General features: G+C 39.7%; 2 protein-coding genes across 2 annotated transcripts; both read left to right on the top strand.

Annotated features, from left to right (window-relative positions):
• The first annotated feature begins 5570 nt into the window (after positions 1-5570).
• metrnlb (meteorin like, glial cell differentiation regulator b) lies at positions 5571-13423 on the top strand. Its single transcript, XM_017436376.3, has 5 exons — positions 5571-5881; positions 7462-7645; positions 7731-7956; positions 9444-9503; positions 10672-13423. The coding sequence occupies exons 1-5, from the start codon at positions 5775-5777 to the stop codon at positions 10986-10988; spliced, it is 894 nt and encodes a 297-aa protein (XP_017291865.1). The 5' UTR covers positions 5571-5774; the 3' UTR covers positions 10989-13423.
• A 3529-nt stretch (positions 13424-16952) lies between these two features.
• LOC108247954 (polymeric immunoglobulin receptor) lies at positions 16953-27527 on the top strand. Its single transcript, XM_017436390.2, has 8 exons — positions 16953-17058; positions 17157-17483; positions 18752-19072; positions 20642-20953; positions 22458-22505; positions 23402-23512; positions 23632-23684; positions 24945-27527. Exons 1-8 carry the CDS (start codon positions 17022-17024, stop codon positions 25101-25103), a joined length of 1368 nt encoding a protein of 455 aa, XP_017291879.2. The 5' UTR covers positions 16953-17021; the 3' UTR covers positions 25104-27527.
• Positions 27528-27963: the final 436 nt, after the last annotated feature.

Genomic DNA, 27963 nt, shown 5'->3' on the forward strand with positions numbered 1-27963 from the left:
TTTGTCTTCTTATGAAACCTAAAGAACAATAACCTCTTTAAGAAGGCCCAGTCATGATACAAACAAGCACACACACACACACACACACACAAAGTTTATTTTACCTCATGGAAACAGGAGATTTTCTGCCCAAAAGGTAAACAGACCTTTCCCTACCAAATTTCCCCCAGTGTTTTCTGGATAACACGGTCTGCCTTACTGTAAACCTGCCCACAATCGTTTAAAAGGAAAGTCACAAAAATAATAAAAGAGTTAAAGTCCAATCCTTTTTTCCCCTCTCAGTTGTTTTTATAAAGTACTTAAGAATATCTCTCTGTGGTAAAAATCCAGAGTCAGCACCAAATTTGAATTTCAGCTCAGTTTTGATGTTTGTCTTCACATACTTTTAGTATTTTTCTTCAGACAAAGTATTTATATGTAATTCCACCTAATATGTGGCATGTTTTGGACAGTTAATTTAGTTTTGTTCATAATTTGTTAATTGAAAGGTATATTTAAGACTTAGCTTTCCTTGAGCAATCATTGATATAAACTGTAAGCAGTCCTGAAGCTGCACATAACATTTTTTTTAAGGTGTAGGCAAAATGAACATAACTCAACACAATTCTGACAAGGAGGGCGGCAGGCAATCTGCAGTCCTTCAAGGAATGCTAGGCCTTTAATTAATGAAATAATCCCAAGTGAGTTGTTTGGATAAAACCCGTGTTTTGTCTAAAGATATCCTGTCTCCTTTGCCCACTCTGCCCTCGTGATAAATCACTTGGTGGATGATCGGAGTGAGCTCTAATGGAGGATTTATGAAAAGAGTCTCAAAGAGAGTAAACAGAGTTTTGCTAAGTGTTTACACTCAGTCTCCCTGCGGACATCAGAGCTGATAACTAACACTATCAGGCACAAGGGCCGACCCTGACTCTGGAGCCCGTGGGCCCTCGCTGGTCAAACAAACCTGCGGGAGTTCAGGAGAAACGCGCAGCTGCAAGATCTCCGTGGAGTGCAGCTGATAAGAGAAAGAGATAAGAGACGGCGTGTTTGAGTGGAGAGGTCACAAAGGTCCGGCACTGAAGGCTTTTCCATTCACCTGAAACGATTCCACATTCCTTTGTTTCTTCACGTCAGATATGTGTGTCTGTGAGACGAATGAGCCAACTTTTTACCAGGGTACTGATGACTGGACAACGCTGCACTACACAGCCACATTAAACTTCCTGTTTGTAATTTTAGCATCACTTTAACTACATGAATTATTGTGCTGTGCATATGAGCACGTATGTCACAAAAAGATAACTAGACAGGAAGGAAGACAGAAAATCTTTTTTAGGCTGAAATTAGCAGCAACAACAAAGGATGACTTTAACTTCTTACTTTGTAAGTGAAATAAAACCAAAGCTGGTAAAATCTGTGCTGAAACTCTCACTTTTAACTCGAGTCAACCTGAAACTTTTTTTTTTAGATTTCCTCAGTAAAGGTATGTTTGGTTGAGACGTTCTTTTGTGCGTTGGTCTGTTTGTGGGGCTGAACTTGGACTTGTGCTCATGTAGCTGCTGTTTTTCTGCCGTTCATGGGTCGTTTTAAAGTAGATGCACATGAAAATAAAGTTTTGTGTTTTATGTATTGTATGTTTTGAACTTGTTGACATTATTGGCCCTAGGAGCTTAAATACAATTACATTGTATTGTAGATGATATTTCAAAATGAGCTTCTTAGTATTAAAGCCCAGAACTCCATTAAAATCAGTTACATTAAAACTTGATAATTAAATCTAGGAACTGAGGAAACCAGTTGTTGGAGGTTTTGGAGGGAATGTTGTCCCATTCTTGTCTGATGGAGGATTCTAGCTGTTTAAAAGTCTTGGGTCTTCTTTTCTGGATTTTTTTTTTTTTCTTGAATGAGAGCATGTGTTGTACTAAAACCTGTGCATGCTGTCTACATTGATGGAGACCATTCCAGATGTGTAAGCTGCCCATGACATAGTCAGTAATGCACCCCCATACCATCAGAGAGGCAGGCTTGAATTACTTCTGTTGTTTTCAAAAAGAATTTCAATTGTTGATTCCTCTGACCACAGAACAGTTCTCTACTTTGCCTCAGTTCATTTTAAATGAGCTTTGCTCCAGCGAAAATGGCAGTGTTTCTGGCTGGTGTTCACATCTGGCTTCTTCTTTGCCTGATAGAGCTTTAAGCAGCATTTGTGGACGACAGGGTGAGCTGTGTTTACAGACAATGATCTGTGGAAGTGTTCCTGAGCCCATGATGTCCAGAACAGAATCAGACCTGTTTTTAATGAAGTGGAAAATTCCCATAAATACTCCTAAACCTGTGGAAAGCCTTCCCAGAAGAGTTTAAGCTGTTACAGCTGCACAGGGTGGACCAACATCAGATTAAACCCTATGAATTAAGAATGAGTATATACACGTGTGAAGGAAAACGAGTGAATACTTTTGTCAATACAGTGTACAGAGTGACATACTTCCTTGCTAAATGTTCTTTCTTCTCTTTCAACAACTACTGCTGATGCCCTTGAGCAAGACACTTAGGCTCATTAGAGATCTTGTTCGGTTGCTCAGCTGCTCACTGTAGATAATTTAGGATTTCTTTAAAAGAGAGAGGAAATAAAGGGTCAGAAGGTCTGAAATAAGAGATACGGGAATGTGAGAGTGGTGCTCAGAGGAAGCATTGTGAGGACAGACGGAGCGTTCCTCCTGTCAGGTCGTTTGAGAGGAGCCAGGTGACCACAGGGTGGGGGTAAAGGGAGAAGGTCAAAGTTCTCAGCGGCTCTGTAAATACTTCACATGGTGGAGGAGCATCTGAGGTCAAACAACACATCAGCAGCAAACCTCTGCAGCGGAGAAACCAGCAGACTCCCTCTGCAACCAGAGGCTGTTGGGCTTATGGTGAAGGTGTGTTTATTTTTAAGACTCTGGAAACTGAAACATGTGCATTAGAGAGCCGGTGGTTTACCTTTCTTTTTTTTTTTTTGTCAAAAGTTGCACCACTTTTTCAAAGCAAGTTTACTGACGAAATTTAGTTCCTATTAATGGTGTTAACTTTCTTTTAGTCGTTTATTTTCGCAAAGGAGTTCAGTAGAAAAAAAAGTGGCTCTGAAGGTGCAGAAAGCAAAAGAAATCTCTGATAAAAAGGCTGAAATAATGTATTAAATTAAAGGCTTAGAATTCCTTGAAAGAAATGCATGTTGCCCGCCACTTTTCGTGCCAGAGTTCTGGTATGAAAGAGTTCTGGCATTGTGATGGCCAAATCCATGGCCACACTCTAAAGCCTTAATGTCAGTAACTCCTTTTATACACTTTATTTATATTTTTTCTTTCATACAAACACAATAATATTTTAGTTGCAATAAAAACATTTATTAGTTGATTTGGATACATTTGTTCTATTTGTTAGCGCGCCCATTTAGTAACAAATGTGTTTGCCAATTTAATTTGTTGCTTAAAATTAACTTTGTGTTTGTTTTTGCCGGTACTTACCTGCCTTGGAGTTGCCAGACAAAAGATTGGGGCCAGGGCTCAGCAGGTTCAAATGCTGATTGGACTGCACCACTAGTTCCTGCTGGCGAGGGGAATTTGTAGTTTCTTTGTCTAGATAAGTTTCTGTATTTTAAGTAAATATGAGTGTTTAAAGTTTAATATTTTGGGTTTTCATTTTTGGGTCTTTAGTTTAGCCAAACTTAGCTGTGCTGTTATTTGTTTTGTGTTGTTTGTAATTGTATTCTGTTTAGTTACCCCTATTGTGTCTTAATTGGTCTGATCAGCCAGTATATAAACCCCTGTGTGTCATTTCTTAAGGAAGGTCAGTATGTTTGTTGGTGCAGCCAGGGTTTGCATCTTTTTGCCTCAGTTCAGTTTTTGTCTTTTTTGACCTTTTTTATGAGCTCAGTTTGTCTTTTTGTTGGTTATAATTGTTGGGTTAAAATAAAAGAGACTATTTTTCTAATATCTCCTGTGACTCCTCCTATTTTAACTCGGTCCTTCACAGGCATCCATCCCTAATCATCTTGTGATGATAAGGGATGGAGTTAAAGCCATTTTGGTCGAATCTCGTAAATTATGTTATGCATATCTCATGCAAGATCTGACGACATGTATTAGCTCTCAGAGTATGTGTTGTGAATGCCTCTCAGCTACTACCACGCCAACTTTTAGTTTAATACCTGTAAAATTGGCTGAGCTTGATCCATTTATGTGTTTGGCCAGTTGGATGTGGTGGCCATCTTTGATCAGGCTGACCCCAAAGGTGATTTAGTTGCAGATCCAATGATTACTTTATGAAATTTTCATTGGAATCCATCCATCGGTTCATGAGATATTTTTGCTAGCATGACAGACAAATGATCAGTATAAGACAGTATCGCCCTTTTTGCCTTTGGCGGTGAGCAATAAAATATAAAGCGCCTTAAACTCAATTGAAACCACAACAGTAAAAGCTCTTTTTATGTTTCGTATTTAATTTAGGTTTGCATATTAACAAACAAGTCTAGGGTGTTTTGTGATGCTGTGAAGTAGTGAATCATGTCTTGCAGTTGTTAAGTAGCAGCTCTATAAGCATTAGTAGCATATCAGTGGAAGGATGTTACTTTTAGTGCCCTGTAATGGTTTTTTGTAACAACAGTTTGGCAGAAATGGAAGTGTGTGTTTGTGGAGAGGGGATATGAACAAGGAGGGGGTGTATGTAAAGGACTCTGTTACAGTAGTTCTCAAAATGGGTCACACAGGTCTGTCAGAAGAGGGGGAATGTGACGACTGGGTATCATGCTCCCCCCCCCCCTCCCTGCTGCTTTCTCACGGGAAACCCGCCTGAGATCCAAACAGGCACATGTGTGACTGTTTGTCTTCTTGAATCTTTCTTTTCCGGGAGGACTGTCACGCAGCACAGCTATAATAAGAATAGTGGAGCAATGGAAGCCCCGTAGAAGCACCATAAAAACTGGGTACAAATGGGGAAAGTGACACTTCAACCCAGTTTATACGTCCATCTATTTACCTGCTTTCTTTTTCTGGTCAGCTCCAGGTGAGCTGGTGGTCACAGTGAGAGGCAGGGGACACCCTGGACAGGTTGCTGGTCCATCACAAGGACACATAGAGACAAATGAGACAACCACTCACACATAGGGACAATTTAGAGTTCCTGTTTCTACACTTGGTAATAAATGGCATGAATGTTTCATAAGTTTTGTTAAGCTTGTAGGGGAATCCTAAAATGCTGCTTCTTTTCCAGAAATGCATGCTGATTCAATTTTATGTCGATAATTTGATCCATGTGTTTGTAACCCACACCCACAACAGAGCAGGTTGGGTTTTTTCTTATTTATTTATTTTTTTTAATAATGGAAAAAACAAAAACAAAACAAGAAAAGTCTTTATAAACTTGACTAAACCAGTTTTATTTGAGTAAAAAACGCTCCTTTATTAAGCCGGACGCTGAGTCCATATCTGTCCGGTGAATCTGTGGGAGGGGCTTGGAGCGGGCGCTCGCGTGGCGGAGTCAGCTGCTGGCACGCGCCCTTGGAGCTCTCACAGCGAAAGTTTTTAAACTGGTGCCTTGCTGCGCATGCGCACAGTTGCCTTAACGAACTTGCGGCGGATCCTCTGACCCAGTCGGACCGTTGCCTCGGCTGGGTCCTGACATGTAGCCTCCTGCCCGGGCTTAATTGGACTTGTTTTTTTCTTTCGTATTCGTTTTGGTTTTAAAGGGATACTTTAACCGGATAGTTTCGGTTCAGGAGCCTCGGAACTTGAGCTGGTTCAGCGGACAGGGGCGGGATGTTCGCCATGCTCCGGCCGCTGGCAGCTCACTGGATAACGGCTGTGCTCCTCCTGTATCGGGCGGAGGCGCAGTACTCCAGCGATCAATGCAGCTGGAGAGGAAGGTGAGGATGGAGCAAATTCATGACTTCTGATCAACCTAAAGAGGGCAGGATTTATTATTTATAGGACAATTACGCTGAAATAATCCGGTTAATTAGTCCGATGATGAGCTGTAGAACGGGCTAGCTGGAGGTATGCTAACAAAACTCTCAAAAAGAGGTTTATGTAAACACATTGTTTCAATTAAAAGAGCTTTTAAAGAATATTCAAATGGTACTAAGATCATATGTAGATTTAAAAAAGGAAAATTCACAATTTTGGTCTTAGTTTCCATTGAAGAATTTAAAAAGAATTCATCTGTCACAATAATTTGCATAATTTCTACATATTTTTGCAGATTACCATGAATAAAATGTTATTTCACAAATGTTTAGAAGCTTTTTCAGTGGTTAGAGTAATAATAATAATTTTTTTCTTCTTAAATATCTAGTTATAAACCTTTTTTTTACCTTTGATATTGAGTTTGTGACTGGAGAACATGAAGATGACCAATAAAATAAGTGGATTTTTGGAATCTAGGTATTTAAAAACACAACCTAACAGACTATTCAATCAACCAAACACTTTATTTATATAACACACTTAAGTAAAAAATGTCTTTTTGCACTTTAAAGAAAATCAAGCAGCTTTTGTTCAAAATCACAGCCATGGCTGTGTCTTGCATAAACACTTAGAAATGGGATTTTAGGTACTTTTTCTATTTATGATCAGTGAAGATTCCCATTTCTCTGAGTCGCTACCCAAGAAAAAACAAATAAATCTTAGGGGATGGCCCTGCCAGGTTAGGAAAGTCACAAATTCATCCATTGAATCCAAGATTGCAGCTGCCAGCTTTGAGAGTTACGTTTTTGTTAGAAAAATTTTTATTTTTTTGTCTAAAATCCAGAGTTTTAGCTGTTTTAAAAATAATATTTTAAGATTAAAGCCCTCAGGGAGGGCTTGCATGGAGGTTAGATCAAGATAATGTAATTTTAAATATAAAATAAACATCTTCTGCCCCCTTGTTTTGTGGTCGCTGTTGCACAACGCAGTAAATTCGACCTCATCTTCAACGTCTTTTTATGGAGTCACGCTTCCAAGGAAAATGACACCCGTAACAAGCAGACCCAGAGAGACGCCGTAATTCGACTTTTATTGACAGTTTGAAGTTCTCCAAATGGTCAGGACTCTCCTGGAGGGTTCGACAACAGGAATGCGGTTCTCCGGTTCTTATCTTAAACAAATACAGCCGCATGTCGCCTTTGATCACTCTTTCATGTCCCCAAGTTGTAAAAAAAAAATAAAAGCTTTGCTTTGCATTGTGTCGTAAAGTTCCCTTGCTTCAGATTTCCAACGATTTTAATCAGCTCGTGGGGTCGTTGTCGTTAATCTGCACCAGAGTCGAGTGCAGGATTTGTTCGCCGACACCTGTCAGAGTTGCTCCACTTGGGTTTACATTAATCCTCTGCGTGTTTGTTTAACTTTGCGTGTTGCTAGTGGTCATGTTAATGCTTTTAGGCCGCTGAAACGTTCACACAGATACTGATCAAGTCCTTTTCTCGTGTGAATTTGAAGAATTCTGCCTTTCCCCCCCTCTCCGCAGCGGTCTGAGCCACGAGTCTCATCGCAGAGACGTGGAGCAGGTCTACCTCCGCTGCTCTCAGGGCTCCCTGGAGTGGCTCTACCCCACGGGGGCCATCATTGTCAACCTGCGACCCAACACGGAGCCCTCATCGGGACGCACAGCGGGTAGTCATGTGTGCGTCAAGCCCCAGCCTTACTCCCAGGTGAGCTGAGAAGTGAACCGAGGCCAGGGTGCAGAGTGTGGACGTCAGGGGAATTGTCTGAATGACTCGTGCTCTCCTTGTTCAGGGTTCTCACGTGTATCTGGAGCATGAGGGAGACTTGCGGATGCTGCTTGCAGAGGAGGACCAAGTTCTGGGTGCGGTGCACTGTTTCCGACTGGCAGAGGGGGCTCTGTTTGTGGAGGCCATCCCACAGACAGACATCAGCAGGAGGATCACAGCTTTCCAGTATGAGCTGGTGCCGGTCCAGGGACCAGGGGCCCACATGTACCCATACCTGCATCCTGATTCAGGTACGGAAAATTTAGCCTCCTCCTCCTCGACTTAGGTGTTTTATTTTTGTTTTGTTTTCCACAGGCAAATCCTGTTAGAGATTACTTTGATATCTCCTCTCTGAACTTTCATTCTAACTTTTATTATTAATTTTTAAAGTTTATGTAACACAATATAAACTGTAATCCTCTCACAACAAAAACCGCACGTCAAAAAATGTTATTTAAATGTGATTTTATAAACTTTCACTAATCAATTCACCAATGAAGTTTTGAGAAGGATATGTATTGAAAACTAGCTTTAAGCATTAATGTTTTCTAACTGGCACAGCAATAAATCTTATTATTGGTGCACCTAAATGTGCCAGCATGCATTGGAGGAGTTTTCAGAGCATTTCTTCTTGCAGTACATTTGACGAATTGTTCTAAAACTCAAGAAAACAGTTAATGTTCTTGTGTCAAAACATCTTAAACTATTGCAGAAAAAAAATGTATTGTTTGATAAGGATGGGGATTTTGAGCAATGTTAACATATAATGTGACTCACTGCTTTGGAAATAACTAGAAAAAATTCATCGGGTGTTAAAAAAAAAATCACATGACTTATGATACACGCGGAGCCGTTTGCAGAGTTCACACTTTTAACGTTAGTTGTTCAAAAGTCTCAGTTTTCCTGTGCATGCTGCTGTCTGTCACCAAACTTTCCTTCAGTTTGACTTTATTCACAGTCAGCCTTTTGTTTCTTCACCGGTGTTGTTTTCATTACATTGGCCTTTTTATGCATTTTGATCTTCATCTTTCCACTGCTGACTTTTTTAAAAATAAATTATCCCCAGCCTTTTTGTTGCTGGCTACAGGGACCTCTGACAGATGTGAGGTTAAAAGACAAAGAGGTGGTTTAAAAATAGATTTTGTTTCCTCAGCTCACCTTCACGACACCCTCCTCTCCCCCTCCCACAGCCTTTTTTGTTAGGCACACGGATGAAAACAACCAGGCTGATCAAAAAGTCCTGTTAGGGTCACGCGCAGGGGTCAGCCGATCCTCCCTCAGCTGCCAGTCACCATTCCCACCCCCTCCGTTCGGCTCCTTCAAACAGGAGTAGCCCACCCGCTACGAGCGAAGCGTTGCGGTGGGGGAGGACACGGCTTTCTTTGTAATGACAGAGAAAAAAGCTTCCCCCGCTGAAGTTTCCTGTCAGAGTGTGTGTCTGGTGTTTTATAGCTGACGGGGTCAAAGGCTAATTCTCTGAATGAGTCTGGTTTTTCTCTAATTAAATCACCTGCTTTTTTTTTTCTTTCCCCAGTCACAAACTCTTCAGTTCTTTTAATGTGCCGCAAACACCCTCCACCACGTTAAAATAGAAAAACAGGAACAGGAAACAAAGCTTGAGACAACGTCTTTCTTTAGACGAAATAAAAAGCACCTAAAAAAATCAGTACATGTGCTTTCAAGTTAAAACTGAACAACATTTAACGTTAGTTTGTCTTTTCGCGTTTTCTCTTTTTAGTTTCCTGCAGACCCTGTTCAGACGACGAAGTGCTCATGGCCGTGTGCACCAGCGACTTCGGTAAATGCAACACATAATTTACACAATAACTGAAAGGTTTTAGTTTGAAAAATCTAGTACACCTACTCCTTTCTTGCCAAGAATAAGAAAAGGACTGATATTCTGCCATCAGGCAGTTTACTTTGCCAGGAGGTGGAAACTAGACTTTAATGAGTCAGGAGTCATTTCTTTAATTCCTAAAGTGAAACTGACATTCCTTGGAAAAAATACCTTCTTTAAAAAAGACCCTGCATGAGCTGTCAGCCCTCAGAGTAGGTGTTGGGGATGACTCTCACTTACTATTACACCAAATTTTAGCTCAATATCCGTGAACTTGACTAAGTTATTGTCATTTTTATGTTTGCTAAGGTTGTGTAACTGTGGCAGCCATCATTCAGTCGTAGATGTACAGCCAACAATTACTTTCTTAAAATTAAAAGTAAAAATATAAATCTGTTTAGTGGTTCATTAGATATTTTGCTAACTGAGAGAAACAATCAAAACCTTTATCCCCTGCCTTTAATAGCAGCAGGCGATTAAAAAAAGATAAACTTTTGCAGGAAGGTTAGAACTGAATCTTTATTTGCCAGGAAACTGATAAAGAGTAAATTTTGCAGCTGACCGTCGTTCCTCCGTCTAATTATTATATTATGCTTAATAACTTATTCAGACCTGTCGCAACACCTGGCACCTGTAATATAATGGCACATTGTAAAAAAATCATTTTACTGTTTTGTACGGCCTCCTTCAAATTCTAAGAAGCGTCAGTGGAATCCAGCCTAGCGTGAATGTTTGAAACACATCCTCTTTGAGAGCTGAAAGCAGAGTAAAAATAAATACGATAAAAGCAGCTATTTGTGTACGTGTCTGCAAAGGAACTCGCAGCGAGTTCTTATGGAAGTGAGCACAGCTGTAGCTCGTGCTTCTTACTGTGCAGCACGATTTTCTCAAGGTCCGGACAAGTTCGGCACTATTTATCTGCATTGTAGTCTCTCCGCACATTGGCAGCATAGACGAAACCTGTCTTGTGGCAACAATCAAGAAATTGAACTCTAGTTAAAATAAATTCCAGCCTGAGTGTGCTAAGTTATATTATCTTGCTGTCAGAAGTTATTTGCTCCAGATATATTTAATATTGTGTTAATTTTTGCCTCTTTCCTCTTCCTTTCACGCCATCCCGCCTCTGTAGCCGGCAGCGGTGTGTTTCGAGGTGTGGCGTCGGGTACAAATGAGCCCTCCCTGGCTGTGGTGACTCTCAGTCGGCTGTTTCACCAGAAGAGCGGCGCGTTCGCTTGGGGTGGAGCCAGAGGGCGGGGCTGGAGTGGGCGTGTGAACGTTCCCAGACACTGCAGCGTGCATCCAGGACAGGATGAGTACCTTCTGACTGGATCCATCCATTTCACAGAGGCATGGCTTGGCTGTGCACCTCGCTACAAGGACTTCTTGAAGCTCTACACAAAGGCACTGAAAGCGGGGACGAACCCATGTCAAATAGACACAAACTGAGATTCAAAAGAAGTATTTCGGTGCAGTGCAGCCAGGGACTGAATGTGCTGCCTCCATTTGACTACCTTTGTGTACTGCATGTGTAAACTCATTTGTAGATGTGTGCAAAAGCAACAGTGAATGAATGAATCATTCATGTGCCTAACTCATCGGTGGTTTTCATGTGGTGATACTGCTCATTCATGAAATGAAGGTTTGCTTTGTAAAAAGCTGTCTGTAAAAATTAGGAGTCTTCTGTCAGAAGGGAATTGTACGCAGCTCTGTGAGTCTTTATGTACTGAAGTCGTGAGTTTTGCTATCGAGTTTAAAGGTTCTCTGCATCTTTACAAAAAAATAAACTGTAAGTCGTTCTGTTGACAGAAGGTGCTCTGCACGTTTGGTCTATTTCTCTGCTTGTGAATGCACCAGAAAGACACTGGGTGTTAACATTAAGACTAAAAACCATGAAGGACTAAAAGGCCTGCATGGATGCAAACAAAGACGTATTATCCAGCTACCTACCAAAAAGCTCCATTATGAGTGCTCATTGACCATTAGCTGGCAGGAGAGCCGGAGTGCGTCACAGCTTTTGTCGCTGCTCTGCAGAGCCATTTTTCTGCTTGGCATCCACTTTCCCCGCATGTGTGAGTGTTCATTCACCGCTGAATGAGAGGAGAAGCAATTATATTTTCCACCCCAACAAACCAGCATTGATTCAAAAGGTGACGTGCAGATATTTTTCTCTTCGGTTTCGTGAAAGTCTCCGTTTTTGGAGCAAGAGTAAAGCTTCCTCCCTACAGTGATCTATGTAAACTTATTGGAGTTACGGAGCAGCAGAAATGTGGCTTCTGACATGAAAAGCTACGTGGATGATTGAGATGGACGGTTACTTTAGTGTTTGATGGGTGGAATTGAAACAGGATGTGTGAGTGACCTTAAACGGCTGTACGTGCACCTCTCCCTCCGCCTGCTGTCAACAGGAGTGTGTGTGATGCTTTCTCTCCTTCCTCAGGAAGAGCGAGAATGGATGGAATGTCGCTTTCCTACACACACACACACACACACACGTTTGTGCGGCTATCTAAACCTTCCAACTGAGGCTGAACTTTCAAACAGCTCTTTGGATGACGGCAGGAAGTAAAGGCCAGTAGAAACCAACTGGTCAACAGCTCAAAACACACAAAGAGAGCCGTAGAAGAGCTCACACCTGCAGAAACAAACCGCATCCAGAGGCTAGTGTAAAATCATCCATTCCTTCTTCTTGACAGTGAACATAAATTTAAAGTGTGTACTGATGAGAACTTTCAAACATTTAAATAAACGGGCTAACAAGAACTAGACTGACTGGCTGAAGAAAGTCTCTCCCACAGGCAGCATTGTCACTCCTTCTCGACAGTCTGAATCATCTAATCCGTAGTTAGTTTGTCTTCTTTACTTAATTACATTTCACCTTTACGCTGCACTGGTTTTATGTGATGCCTCATTTTCTTGGAACCGTACATGTTGTTGGTTAGGAATAACCAGCAGGTTTTATTAACCACATTTGACACTACACGGTTAGTGGCTAGGTTAGCACATGTCAAATTAAAAAGAGCTTTCCTTGAAGGAAAGTGTATCACCCACCATCATTTATGCCAATAGTTTTAAACAAAGATACCACATGATCACAGAGTATGTGCTCAACTGTAACAACACCAAATATTAGCGCAATATCTGTAAAGTTGACTCAGCTATGGCCGTTTTTGTGCTTGCTAAGGTTGGCTGGCTTGAGCTGCCATCTTGAATTGGGTTAACTCCTAAAGTTAGTTGTAAATCTACATCCAGTGATTACTTCCTGAGAGTTTCTTTAAAATCCATCTTGTGCTTCATGAGATATAGGCAGTAACATGATTTCCCAGCCTTCATGGAGGCAGATTAATAATTTATGAGCTGCTGTTTTGTATTTGACCCTGTTTGACTGTCAGTCACTGCAGACTGGACCTTTTGAAGGGGGAACTTAAATCAATAGGATCTGAAACTGAGTCCTGCAAGCAGAAGGCAACTGTGTACAGACTGAACAGAGTTGGTAATAAAAACTCCCCTAAAAATATATATTTAGAAGCAGTAAGAGAACTGCGTCTATGATACTAAGTTTCCATATAAGTAATAAGTAAAGTGTTTAATCTGTTTCTTAGCACAGTCATGGGTCCTGGTTTGGAAATATGTACATCCTAAATTAACCCCTGGAGGCCAGTTTGTAGTAATCGGTGCATTTCTGTCAGAACCTGTGGATTTACTGATCCCCTCTGTGATTATGTTATACATTGATTTGAAGTTTCGTATGAGGGTGAAAGAAAAAAATGTTTTAAACTTACAGGTTCAACGAAAAGTTGTTTGTGTTTTCTGAACATTATACCTTTTCACCAGTTCTAAAACCTATTCAGAATCACAATAAATAAGAATAATCACAACCCAAATATGTAATTTTCTGACAAGTTTTGTAACCTTAATGTAAAAACATATAATTGAAGTGAAGTTTGGAAACTTACACGAGTAGGTCTCAGGTCTGCCTCCCAGCTTTTCTGTGTGGAGTTTCTTCAGGAACTCCGGTTTCCTCCCACAGACCAAAAACATGCATGTTAGGTTAATTGGTAACTCTAAATTAGCCCTAGGTGTGAATGATTGTCTCATTTGTCTCTATGTGTCCCCGTGATGGACTTGTGACCTGTCCAGGGTCTCCCCGGCCTCTCGCACAGTGACTCCTGGAGATGGACACCAGCTGCCCTGCAACCCAGAAAAGAAAAAGCTGATAAAGTACATGTACGGTATATATACTGTGTATACCTTGTACCTTTCCTGTCCTCTCAAACCCCAGCTGGTCCAGGCAGACGGCCATCTTGACCTTGGTTCTGTTGGAGGTTTCTTCCCGTTAACAGGATGTCGTTCCTTTCCACTGTCGCCAACATGTTGCTCAGGATGGGAGATTCTGACAAAGTGAAGATTCAACATAATCTGCTGGCTTCCTTAGATAGAACTTTTACAAATTGACATTTTGCCCTAAGATGACTTTAGTTGTGAACTGGCCCTATATAAATAAAAGGAATTGAATTATACTTATATGAATAAAGTTTATTGCTTTTACTTAAATGGGCATGAGGGATAAAGTAACAGCACAGACAGGAAGCAGCTAGACAGGTTTAAGATAGATCCCTTAAAATAGAGAGGGCTATCTTTAAAACACACACACACACACACACACACTTGAGGAATATGTGTTTTTGTGCATGTGTGTTTATGTTGGGTTGTAGTTCGAGACGACCATAACCCACGCGTCTTGCAGACTGTCAACATGCAAACAGGCCACGCTGCAGAAACCCAACCCACGTAAGCAACACCCAAAACATCCCAGCCCAGCCTGGCAACAACCCAGCTCCCCCCCCTCCCGGCATCCTCGCTAATTCAGGACACACTTACCCCGCTGCACGAGAGAGTGTGTGAGACATGGAAACAGTTTGTGCTGCAGTATGCAGGAGGCACAGCTGAGCGGTCAGCTGGAGTCCAGGGAATGTCTGAGCTCAGGGGAAATGCACTGAGTAGCACCCCTGGCATTTTATAATGCACTGCTCAGGGTGGGGTCAGTTGTCTTGCATGCTGGAACAATATTTTAGGTTGTTTCTGGTTTCGTTACACGAATCTGTCATCCGCATAAAGTATACAATTTAAGTGACTGACAAAGAACCTTTTTTCTTCTCCTTCACTGACTTTTTAATAGCAGCTTGTAGCAAAAACTCAAGATGTATTTCAATTTCATCACTTAAATCTTCAAATTACCAAAGATGAAACAGTTTGTCAGCTGTGGAGGATTTTTCAAAGAGCTATGAGCCAAAAGCCCTAAATCTCTGGATGGTGTAGTTTGTGTCTTTACACCAATTTAATCTAACTGTAGGTGGCAAAAAGGAATCAACCTAAAACTACAGCAGGTGAGTATCTGGGAATTATGGCCTTAAGAAATGTGAAATTACAGCAAATACATGACACAACTTGAGAATTTCTTCTCATACTCTGACATAACTACTGTTTGCTAAAGCTGCGGAGAACAAAATAAGACCAGGGGAGCTTTTTTTTTTTCACAGAGCTACGTAAAAAACGCCTCATACCCTTCAAGCACGGTGGTGGAACGATGATCATTTGGGCTTGTTTTGTGGCACCCAGACACTATAAAAGTCAACGAACAGCCCATGAACTTCTTTCTATACAATAATTAGTCAAATGTGCTCGGTATTATTTGGGTTGTCCAACAGTAGAATCATCATCATCACAGCAGCAAATCTGCAACATTAATATTTAAGACTTAAATGTAGATTTAATGCCCACAAGCGATGTTGTGAAGAAGAACGGGCCAAAAGTTCTCCACAGTAAGGAAACATTTACTTCAAGGCATTGTTGCCAAAGGTGATTTATCAAACTGCTCAGTGAAGAGGGATGAACTCATTTATTGCACCCAGATTCCAAATTATGACCTAATTTTTAGTTGAATAGATCCAGACATGGTTGTAATGTGTCAAATGTTCACATATAATTGTATAAGTTTTAAACCTGGTAAAGACCAAATTATTTCATCTTATTTCCAAATGCATAAAAACCATAGAAAAAAGACATGGTGGACTATGAAAGACTACATATAACTATATATGAATCATTTTGGCGTTGGGTATGTAATCAATATTTATTGCAGAATATGTGTCACTGTCCTCATATACTTCATTATAAAGTTAGGTTTGAGCGCCCCTCTGTGGCAGATTAATAAAGTGCTACAGACATTTTTTGGATTATAGGAAAAATAGGACTTGTTTGTTTAAATATTAAAAAGTAACAAAATAACACACACTAAATTTTATCTATAATTAAATATTTGTCCATCTGTCCATTCATCCATTTTCTAAATTCTCAGAAGAGGTCATGCAAAGCGAGAGCCCATAGCTCCATCAGCTGTTGGACCGAGGCTGGATGCACTCTGGACAGGTCAGCATTTCCATCACAGGGTTAATAATGTATGAGTCACAGAAAATATATAATTAGTGGTTAGAGCTCCCAGCAAGAAGGTTGCAGGATTGCATCCCGGCCTGGGGCCTTTCTGGGTGGAGTTTGCATGTTCTCCCTGTGCACACATGGGTTTACTCCGGGTACTCTGGTTTCCTCCCACAGACCAAAAACATGCATGTTAGGTTAACTGGTAACTCTTGAAATTGTTCCTAGGTGTGTGTGAGAGTGTGAATGGTTGTTTGTCTTGTTTGTCTCTATGTGTCCCTGCGATGGATCTGTGACATGTCCAGGGTGTCCCCCGCCTCTCACACAGGGACTGCTGGAGATGGACACCAGCTCCCTGCGACCCGGAAAGGATAAGCAGGTAAAAGAAAATGGATGGATGGATTGAAGCACTCAGAGAGTGCAAACATCCACCTTCGGATCATACCCTGGATCAACACCAAAATTGAATCCAATGTTTTTTGTGACAACCCCAACATTTCCTGAAAGTTTCATCTAGATCTGTTCTTTAGTTTTTACCTGATCTTTGCTGACAGACAGACAAACCAACGGACACAACCAGAAACAAAAGGGTCACATGAAGGAGCAGAGACAAGGTTTTACCAAAGGGGTTACCTGTGACCTTTGACCCCATGAATCTTGAAACCAACAGGCATCATCTTTGACCCATGAGGTGTCCAGCTGTGTTTGACATTCCTGTTATCCAGCTGCAGAGTTGGAGCATGGGGGTGATGTGTGACCTTGACCTTTGACCGGATCACCAACAAAGTTTAATCACTGGTTCCTTGCACCGTGTTTGATATTTCCTGAAAATCTGTTCCTAACTTTTAAAAAAAATCTTGTACACAGACAGACAGACAAACAGACACCCCGGGTGGAAGTTCATAACCTCCACCAGGTGGAGGTTATGAGGTTATAAACGCAGAAGTGAGATTGTCTACCCACCAGACTGACAAACAGTGGTGGAGAGAACTGGGTAGTATTAGACACACTTCCTGTCAAGTTTCATTTTCTTTGAAACAAACCAAGATGTGGACCTTTCACAATCTGCTGTTCTACTTGTTCAGTAAGTCGTTTGCACAGAACTACTTAAACCTGTTCATTTTGATGCGTTTGACACATCTTTTAATTTTAAAATCTATTTTTGTTGTCTTGTCTTTCCAGCTGCTCTGAATTGTGTGACCTGTGCTGCAGGACTGATTCGTGTGTTTGGATACGAAGGCAGAGAGGCACACATTTCCTGCTCATATGATCCAGGCTATGAAAGTTATGAGAAGTACCTGTGTAAGAATGGCTGCGGTGACAGCGATGTTCTTATTACAACAGGGAAAACAAACACAACAAAATACTTTATCTATGATGACAAAACGACAAGAATCTTCACAACGACCATCTCTGATCTTCGTTTTACGGATGCTGGGAAATACTGGTGTGGGGTGACCAGGAATGGAAAAGACATCTACATTGAAGTAAAACTGGAAATAAGCCCAGGTATGTTAAATAAATAAATAAATGTTTTCAATTATTGTAATGAGCTGCAACTGAATGGCAAGAAAAAAAAACCCCAAAGGACTAGTCTTCCCAAACTTACTTCAAGCCTCTGGACTAATTTGTCTTTTTTACACAACCTTTTTTTTCACCTTTGAATTCTGAACCAGGCTCCTTTTTTTAAAAACATTGCCAAGACAACTAATAGAAAATACATTAGGAAATTTAAAGAAAAAATATTTTAAACCTTGTCAAAAACTAGTAGCCTCGTGTTAAACAGCACTGAAAAGGTTACACTGGAGCTGATGGATGAATACATTTATTATCTTTAAACAGGGTTTAATTAATTAACTGACTGTTTAATGATCCAATTCCAACGTAGGATAAAACAGACTTGCATGAGCCTCAAAGTGCAGCAGTTCACCGTCTGCTGTTTAAGACACGTACAAAATCTGCTTAAGGGTCAGAATATTTAAAAGCAGGCAACTGAGGGTCAGACTCTTATTAGCCATGTTTCTGTCATTTTTGAACAGTTCATTTTATTTATTTAAGTTTTTTTTTCTTGTCCATAATAGATGCTGTTTGACACAAAAAAGGATTTGCTTTTAATCCACTTTAAAAACTCCCTGTGAATAAATGTTAATTAGCAATAAATGCAAAAACAAAATAATCTGAAATATTTTAAGTAAAATAAACTAACCTGAGAATCTTGAGTTGAGCATTTCCTGTAAGCAGTTTGGGATTGAAAAGACTGAACATTAAGTTTGATAGAACAGCCTAAATTAGACTAAACATGGTTTTGTAGACTTCTAAAATCAGACTAAAACCACCATCTATTTAGCTAAAACTGTCCCCGTTTCAAACTAATACATGCTGTACTGCAGCTAATGTGCACCAAACAAGTTTCACAACGTGGAACTGACACGTAGACCCATATCATCTATGCACTGCAGATACTGTCACAGTTTAAATATATTTATGTCTTTGTTCTTTCTGATGTTCCTGAGGTATTTTGTTCTCATCATACAGTCTCTAAGTTTTAACAACTGAACAAAGTGTGTTTTGTATTAGTTTTATAATAGAACTGATGTCATGATGACAATAGTAGATGTTCTTTCTGAGTTGGGTCACAAACTGATCCCTGTATTGAATCAGACAAAAAGAAATGAGTTTCTGGGACGGATAAGGCACAAAGACACAGAGTTAAAGTACTTTTTTACAACACTTCTGTGGTTTCAAGATGCTTTCTCTGAATTTGTTTGTCTATACAGACAGCTGCTGTGCAGATGTGACTGAAATCCAAGGTAATGAGGAAGGTTCAGTGTCCATCAGATGTCCGTATGAGTCCAAGTATCAGAAGAAGCTGAAGTACATCTGCAGAGGAAACCAGCCCTCCACATGTCTGCAGCAGGCACTGATCACATCTAACAACAGACAGAACGGACGATTCACACTCAGCCATGACCAGAAGTCAGAAACATTCACAGTGACCATTTTAAATCTGACCCTGGAGGATTCTGGGTCGTATCTGTGTGGAGTCCAAACAGACACAGGACTGGATGTTTTCTCTGCTACTAAACTGGAGGTCAAAGGTGAAAGATCATATCTAATACTTCAAATGTTTGTGAATCAAACAATATTCTATATTACAGATCATCAACAAAATTTGCTCAGGTGCCAAGTTTCTTCTCAGCAGACACTCAGAGAGCTGGCTTTTAGTGCAAAATGTCACATTCTTCTTAACATTAACAGTAAAAATAAAAATAGTTGTCACCTCATTTGTCAAGTCTGACTTTGAAAGGTTAGTGTCATTTGCTTTCCCCTTTAATTTCTGTGTTAAATTACTTTTGCCTTGTTTTGATTTCTAAATGAAATGTTTTGGTGGTGATGTTGCCCAAATCTTTGTGCAAAATGTTAAATGAGGAAAAAGAAAAACTAAAATGTTTTACAAAAGTTAAATAAGTTAATTTAAAACTAATCAATATAAAGTTGTAAACAAAACTTTGTCTGCATAAATTATTAAAACACAGAACATTTTATTTTGACTTAATATGAAGAAGTTAAAAGGTTATAAATAGTAAAGAGCAAAAAAAGAAGTTTAAAATTGTTAAAAGGACGTTCCTAATATGGCAGACAAATTTAGCACAAATACACTTTAAAAAAGGTGCAATCCTTCAGTAATCAGGGCTCAATTCACGAGGCATAGGTCATCTGAAAGGGCAGCTGATAGCTCGAGTCGTCAGCGTCTCAGTCACACAACATCAAGATCCATCACCAGATGCTCTGCAAGAACTCATGGAACAGGGACTAAGAAGAGGCCTGATCATTATAACTTGATTAATAGCCACACACTCATAGATGAAATAGCCACTTTCCTTTAGCTGAAACAAAGTGAGCGTGGGCATATCCCCCCTCAAAGCCAACATCCTGATCCTAGGTGTCCCGCTCAAATAGGTGCAGGACACAACTCCCCCACCAATGACAGAACAGCAGTCATTAAGTCCAGGGAAAGGAGCAGTTTATAAACAGGTGCCACTGATGAGGGAAATACAAACACATGATGTTCCCACCAAAACAAGACAGGTAAACACCAAAATACAAAGATCACACTTATTAAAAAAACTTTGCAAACCAAACCCAAGATAATAATAAAATATAAATAATCAAAACTCCAGAGCTGCAGAGCTTGGTTGTTACAAGTCATGTCTCATCTTGTACCAGTCTGCCCTTTGACCTCTGACATTAACAAGGCGTTTCCACCACACAACTGCAGCTCGTGTGGTTCTACTTTTTTCCAGACCATTCTCTGTAAACTCTGTGGTGAAAATCCCAGCAGCCTGTCTGGCACCACCAACAACAACGCCACAGTCAAAGTCGTTTAAATCGCCTTTCCTTCTCAAGGTGCTGCCATGTCATTGGCTGATTAGCTATTTTTGATAACAAGCAATTAAACAGGTGGACCTAATGAAGTGGCATTAAGTAAACAGAGAAAATTTATTAAAAGACAAAAGTTGCTGAGCAGTGACAAAGCTGTTATATTTGAATATTTTCTGAAAGAAAACAGAAGTGACCAAAGATCTTAGCTGTATTCTTACTGTCTTCTGAAATTAAGCTGCAGTTTAGTTCAAGTTTAGTAATAATTTTCCCTTTTAATCTTTCAGAATGGTGCTGTGTGAAATCCGAGAACATAAGGGGGACTTCGGGCCATCCAGTAACTTTGCTTTGCTCCTATCCACGTGAACATCGCAACAACAGGAAGTTCGTCTGCAAAGGAGAGCAACGCAGCAGCTGTAAAGACATGATGATGGGTCAAAACAGGTTCACGCTGCACGACAATTCCTCCAGCTCTTTCTCTGTGACGATCACGAAGCTGGAAGCAGGTGATGCTGGGACGTACTGGTGTCGATCAGAGTCAGAGTGGGTTGTTGGAAACTACACCCAGTTTCATCTGTCTGTGGATAAAAGCAACACAGGTACATATTAAGGAAAAATGAGTATAGCTTTTGTGATCAGGTTCAGCTAAGAGTTGATTTAACGTAAAATCCAAACTGACTTGAGCCCCAAGATGCGTAAACAGAGTCCATAGTTGCTGCAAAAGTTGTGATGTGCACGAGTGATAAGGTTGCTGGACTTTAGTGAGTGACAGTTCAAGGTTAGTTTTAGAAAATGTTTTAAAACAACTTGATAACAGCATGATGACTAAAGCAGAGCACGAGGCTACAGCTGGAGATGATAAAACCAGAGTTAAGCGTAATGGATGGGTGATTTTTTTTGTGGCTCCTGTGCTGCTTGTTTACTTGCCAGCGAGCCAAACCTATGCACTTTATTACTTTAGTAAAAGAACATTCAGTAGTTCAGATTCTGTTTGTTGGCTGATGCAGAGAAAACTAACAGAATGCAAGATGACCACAGATAAAGTTTGAGATACAACAGCAGCACAAAGTAAAATAGAAAGATTGACAGTAAACACCCCACCCATCCAAACCACAGACCAACAATAAAACGGAAGAAACAGCTTCTTCAGTAACAAAGAACATTGTGGTAAATTAGTCTGCACTCGCAGAGTATTTCTTTAGACCTGAAAAGTGTAGCTGGGTTCATAGCAAATGTGGAATTAATTTATAAAAACCATGATCTATTGATCTCTCCAAATGGATATACTGAAAATTTATTCTGATTATGGTGCCAGGTGAAAAGTTAAAGGTACTAAAAAAGGTTATCCTGGACTACATCAAATGATGCAGTTTGACAGAGTTTATTCCAATAGTTTTCCAGATTTACTGATATGCAGTTCTGAAATGCAGGTATGCATTCAATGTAAACTAAGCACTTGCATGAATCTGCTGAAAACCAAGTGGAAGCTTGAGTCATGTGACTGACCTAAGATAGCCTGGCTGTTACTGGCGTGCGATACTGCAAAATTTGGTATCGATTCGATGTCAAGTAAACACAGGACTAGTGTCACCGACATCGATCTGATACCTTTAACCTTTAAGGGCAGCCTAAACAGTTTTATGTAGGGGAGAATGGGAACAACGTACTAAGAGGAGCTCTCAGTACGTTACTCAACAAATCTGAGTGTAAGTATGTACAAATGCATTAAAATTGTCTGACTTCTAGACTTCTAACATCTCTTTCATGAACGCTGCCATTGTTGACCTGTTTTCATCGATAAACAAACACACGAGGTAGTTGGCAGCCATTCACAGATTTTCCTCACAAATATATAATTTAAGTAGAAATTAACCATCAATGTGAGGAAAATATTGTGCAGATTTGGATTCTTACTTAACAAATTATTTTTTTAACCGGTCTTCATGACTTTACAGTGAGTAGCCCTAAGTGACTGCTGGAGTTTCTACATTTAATCATTTTGACTCCTTTCCTTAAAGCTGTACATAAATGCTGCTTGTGTTTTTGTTTTTTTCAGTGTGTTGCTTAGATTACAGTTGATTGTTTCTTTTTCTGGTCTGACAGGGAGCAACGCAACAAATTTGTCACATGTTCCTGAGAAACCTATTAAAGGTACAGTGTGTGTGAAGAGGATTGGACTTTTACTCATAATATTCAAGTTTTAGCTTAAAACTAAAAGGTTTCCATCCATTTGGAGTCTAAACAAACAGAATAATAATGTGTTTTTTTTGTTGCTTTCAAAGATTAACATTATGCGTTTGTGTGCTGTGTTGGTTTCTGAGTTCAATTAGGGTTCCTAATTGGGATTAATTAAGAGGAACACCACAAGTCCCACAGCAGCTGCAGATGTGTGCACTTTACACAACAACAGCACTCAAAAACTGGTCTTTGTTGGATAGTGGTTAAAACTAAACTAAGCTTTCAATTTGTTGTATTTTATCAGGGCTTTTTTACTCATCAAAGTTTATTTGGCAGCGCTATTGAGTTTTTATTATTAATTATTGCTTATTATTTTAAGAACTTACCCACAGATTTGTGATTTGATTAAACGATTTCCAAGAGTTGACTTTTAAGGTTTTAAAGTTGGGACTGATGGACCAGCTAAAGAAGCATTAGTATGCCATCACTTTGGGATTATTTTCTTAATCAATAAAACAAATTTGTTTTATTTTTCTTTTACGAAGCAGAACCCACATTTTAATAATTACAAAGCAAAAATACTGCATACAGTACATGTAATATAAGAGTCAGAAGTTATATCTCTATGCTGTTTTCTTTTACTTTAAATGCACTTTTTTCAAATATATGTACACATGGTGATGAAATAAATGATATTTTAAGGAAATCTGAATCTTACTGCCTCTGCAGCCAGTTTAGACTTTGCCACAGAAAACTGACTCACATGCAGGGCCCGAGTTTTGATGGAAATGAAAATGAAAATGTGCTAGAGTGCCGAAGTGTTTGAGGAAGTGAAGAATGCATATTTATTAATTTCTATTTTGGTTTAGGGTTTCCAGATGAAGTCATATATGTGGTTTCTGCTGTGCCTGCTGTGGTGCTGCTGATACTGATAACTTGCTTGGTTAAAATTTTCCATCAAAAATGTTACAAAAAGAAAGGTAATTTTTATTTATTTATTTTATTTTTATTAATTTTTTACTCTTATTACAGGCAAACACATTCATGGAAACAAACATGTGCTCTTTGTAAGTATTTCTTTTCTTTTTTTTTTTTTCAGAACCAGTCAGGAACCAACTGGAAGTTATAAACTCACAGATGGGTGCAGAAGACGTAAGAAAACTAAAATCTGAAGCTTTAAAAACAGACAGCCAAAAATCAAGAAGAGCTGACAGCTGAATGTCTTTAAAAGAAGTTAGTAGTTTGTCTGTTTGGGTCTTTAGTATATATATATATATATATATATATATATATATATATATAAAGGTAGTCAAATTTTTGTGTTTGGAAAAAAAAGTTTAAACAGTTTAAAGATAACAATCCACTGAAATTATTAATGATTTTATAAACAGAAGGTAGTCTCACTCTGACAAACATATTATCAACCTCTTTTAACACCTCCCACACACTTTGACATTTACACATATTTAGAACACCTAAAACTTAGACCACAGTTCGGATGAGCCGCTCACTTTGCCTGCAAATGTCTGCCTTTAGTATTTGCTGTTGTTTTCTGAGGGGCCGTTTGCAAGAAGCTGGTTTTCAGTGAAACTAACATTTATGCTGCAGTTCGACTGTTTGTTTGCTCGACAACAGCGGTGGGATTATCTGACACTGAAACTTTGTAAAAAACCAGGTCTCAGTGTGGAACTTTTCTGAGCCTCTCATTTGCGTTTCAAAGGAAGCTGAAATGTGTGAAATCACACGTGCACACCACAGATGGCTGCAGTTAATAGCTGTTCTGTGCATGCATGAGTACATCAGCAACAGTAACAGTATCGGATAGCAGAGTGCTGTTTATGTTACTCAACACCCAACTTCACTGTAAGAGCAAACCAAAGTTCACGTATCCACCATTTTGAATGTAACTGTTGAGAGACTAGTGTCTGCGTGGAAACGCCAACTAGTGGCCTGACATGGGAACTACAGCTGGTTGATGTGTTTGCAAAGAAACACTCAATGAGGATGGAGCTGGGTTCTCTTCTTTCACCAGACTGAGACATGATATGGGGGACAAGACCAAAAACTAGATCTGCAAAACTAGAGCTGTTTGACAAACTTGTGCAGTAATAGATCTTTACAGTTTTTAACCTAAAATGCAAGAGCTTGAGGGGGGCCTCGCCCCCGTGGGCCCCCACCAGGCTGCTGCCCCTGGACTCCAACATGGACCAAAGTGGCCCCCATACCCCTATCTAAAAAAAAAAGGTTCTCTTTTCCCAAAAAAAGAAACGCCCCATTGAAATTCCTGGCTGCAGCCATGTTATCTGCTCATTCAGAACGACTTGTCTATATGTTTCAAAATAACTAAAGAAAAACAGCTTTGTTGCACGACTTAAAATCTGTTGCTTCTTTTTTTTTTCTTTTCTTTTTTAGGTGTATGTAAATCATGATGCTGTCGTAACACGATCAGAGAAGAAAACCTCCAAACAGCAAAGCGCTAGTTATGACTTTGAAGATGAAGATTATGAAAACGTCAGACCATCAGAAGAAATCTACTGTAATGAGCCCTTCCAAAAAACCCACAGGAGATGAAGAGAATGTCAAATTTGGACATCCAGGCTTATTATTTGTTTGTGCATCTTTATGGGGTGCATTTTTGGATTTTATACATCTGACGAATTCACAAAGTGAGCTTTGCAACTTTGACTTGGATATCAGCCACACAGGATCTCTGCACTGGTGGAGTTTGCCCACATTTTAATGAACTTTTTTGCATGTACTTAGAGGAAACCTTCATATATACACACATATATGTAAATAACTGCCACAGCAACAACAACCACAAGAAAACAAAAACCCTTTTGATTTTCAAAGACCACTGCAGTTTGCAACATCTACACTGTTTAACATGAACATCCACTCCGAGGGCAAGAAGCAGTGATCCAACCGTTCCCATGGGGACAGAGTACACAGCGTGCGTCCTGTAGACCAAAAGGATCATTTTTCAATTATTCATCCATTCATCCATCCACCCATCCATTATCTACCACTTGTTCCTGGGTCGGGTCACAGGGGCGGCAGCTTGAGCAGGGAAGCCCAGACATCTCTCTTCACAGCCACCCACTTCTACTTCCTGGAAAGTGAAATGGTCTTCGTGGGCCAGTTGAATGGCCCCCAAGGTCTCCCGATCTGACCCCCTTAGACTTTTATCTTTGGGGTCATCTGAAGGCAGTCATCTCTGCTGTGAAGATACGAGATGTGCAGCACCTGAAACTACGGATACTGGAAGCCTGTGCTAGCATTTCTCCTGCAGTGTTGCTGCCAGTGTGTGAAGAGTGGGAAAAGAGGGTTGCATTGACAATCCAACACAGTTTTGTGAACAAAACTGTGTTTTTTAGATTTGTTTAATTTAATGCTTAGGGTGATGAGCACTATTATATGTTTACATCCTTTTTGAGGTTGTTGTATTTCAAGGGTATTAATCTTAAATAATCTTATACTTCAGGAGAAAGACCTGACTCCAAACCTTGATTACATGTAACATCATACCTTGTGTGGATGTTTTTTTGTTGAATTGTTAAGCAGCTTATTGGCTTTTAAGGACCGAGGACCTTGCTGTCCCCAGCAGAAACTGTCCTAAATGCAACTCGTTTTACTGCAGATTAAAGGCCCTTTTTGTTGTCATAATACCACTATAGATTCTTATACTCTTGTAATTTGTCGCCATTTTTTAAAATCAGGAAATAAGGGCAACTTAAAGCCTGGAGAGAGGAGCCGGCATTTATTATAATCTGGTGAACTCTAGGAGCTGTGTGTCCCTTCAGCCCACATTCAGATGAATAAGTTAGGGTCAATGAGTCTTTAGAGGACAAACTATTTTTAAGATTGGTTTCAGATCCTTAACTGATCACACTGAAGTTGTTCCTCTTTCTTGATAAATTTCAGAACGGTTTCACTTTATGTCAACTATGGATTTAATAAATGTTAATGTTAATTTATGTTAATGTTAATTTAGTTATTACAGGAGGTTAATAATAATAATACCAGTATGTTGTGGTGTGGGAACATGAGTAAATGTCTGGGAGAAAAAGCCAATACAAATGCCCACTGCAATGAGGAACTGATATGTCTCAACATTTTATCGAGTTGCTGACGCATTTGAGAAGATTGTTTACAAACTTTATGCTCTGTTTAAATATTTTAATGATTTACAATCAATATAGATCCCCTTTTTTGTGGTGTGAGTCCTTCTACAAGTACCCAAATTCATAAGTCTCAAACTTTTTTTGTTTTCCTTTCAGACGAATCTCTAAGAAACACCACTGTGAACACAACCAAGTTAAATGTAGGTTGGAATAAATCACTTTTTTAATATAAATTTACAGTCAAGATGATCATCTTAACATTGATGATGAATAACTAAAAAAGAAATGCTCGGAGTACAGTATATAATGCATGTAGTTTCACGTTGTTCTTTTTTTTCAGTTGTTACACCTCTTAAAATGATGGTTTACATCATTCCTGTTGTTCTGATGATGTGATTGTTTGCTGTGATCATAATCTATAAATGCAAAGCGAAACGTGTGCAGTGCAGGGGTTTGGGTTCTCTTTTCCTTCCACCAGAGGGAGCCAAGGAGTCGCAACTGGAGGGCGGACCAGTGTGGTGATCGCTCACACCTGGGTTACATTGATGCTCATCAGCCACAGGATAAGAGGAGGGGATTGCCTGAGTGTTGACCTATATGACACCTATATGACACCTGATTCAGAGGTTAAATCACCTCTTCATGTTCTTCAGAAGCGTGTTAATCACCCATTGATTCAAATCAGGTGTGTTGGAGAAGAGAAACAAGTAAAACATGCAGGATGGTGGCCCTCGAGGACCAGGGTTGGCCACACCTGTTATAAGTCTAAGATACTCAAAATATCAAACTCTACCTGAGACTCACCCTGCTCCTTCCTGCCATTTCAGATCCTGATTCACTCTTCCACTTTGAAATATCCGCACCTGTAAATAAAATCACTTACCTTTTACTCAGTCTCCGCGTTCTGGTTCTTCTGTGTCGCTCACACGACTACTCTGGTTCCTGTCACTAGGATCATTTGCAGACGGTTATTTTAGTAAATGTATGGAAGGGAGCAAACCAGAAAATGGGTACTGTTTGTGATTTTAAACCTTCACAGAAGACCAGGAGACTCGAGGCTGTGATGAGGAATTGTTTATTCAAGACAGAAACAACATCAATATTCACAAGTTCAACTGACTCCACTGAAGAACTACTCTTGTTTCTGTGCTTTAAATAAAGTTTAAGACAAACACAAAAGATGGACATTTTTATACCAGCAGTGTAGTTTTACTACAGTATTTACAAACTGTAAAGTTTTTTTTTTGTTTTACAATAAGTGTGCTATAAAAAATGCAATTTATTACAATGAGAAAGAACATTTATCC

This window comes from Kryptolebias marmoratus, linkage group LG3 (genome assembly GCF_001649575.2).
Source record: "Kryptolebias marmoratus isolate JLee-2015 linkage group LG3, ASM164957v2, whole genome shotgun sequence".
Taxonomy (NCBI): domain Eukaryota; kingdom Metazoa; phylum Chordata; class Actinopteri; order Cyprinodontiformes; family Rivulidae; genus Kryptolebias; species Kryptolebias marmoratus.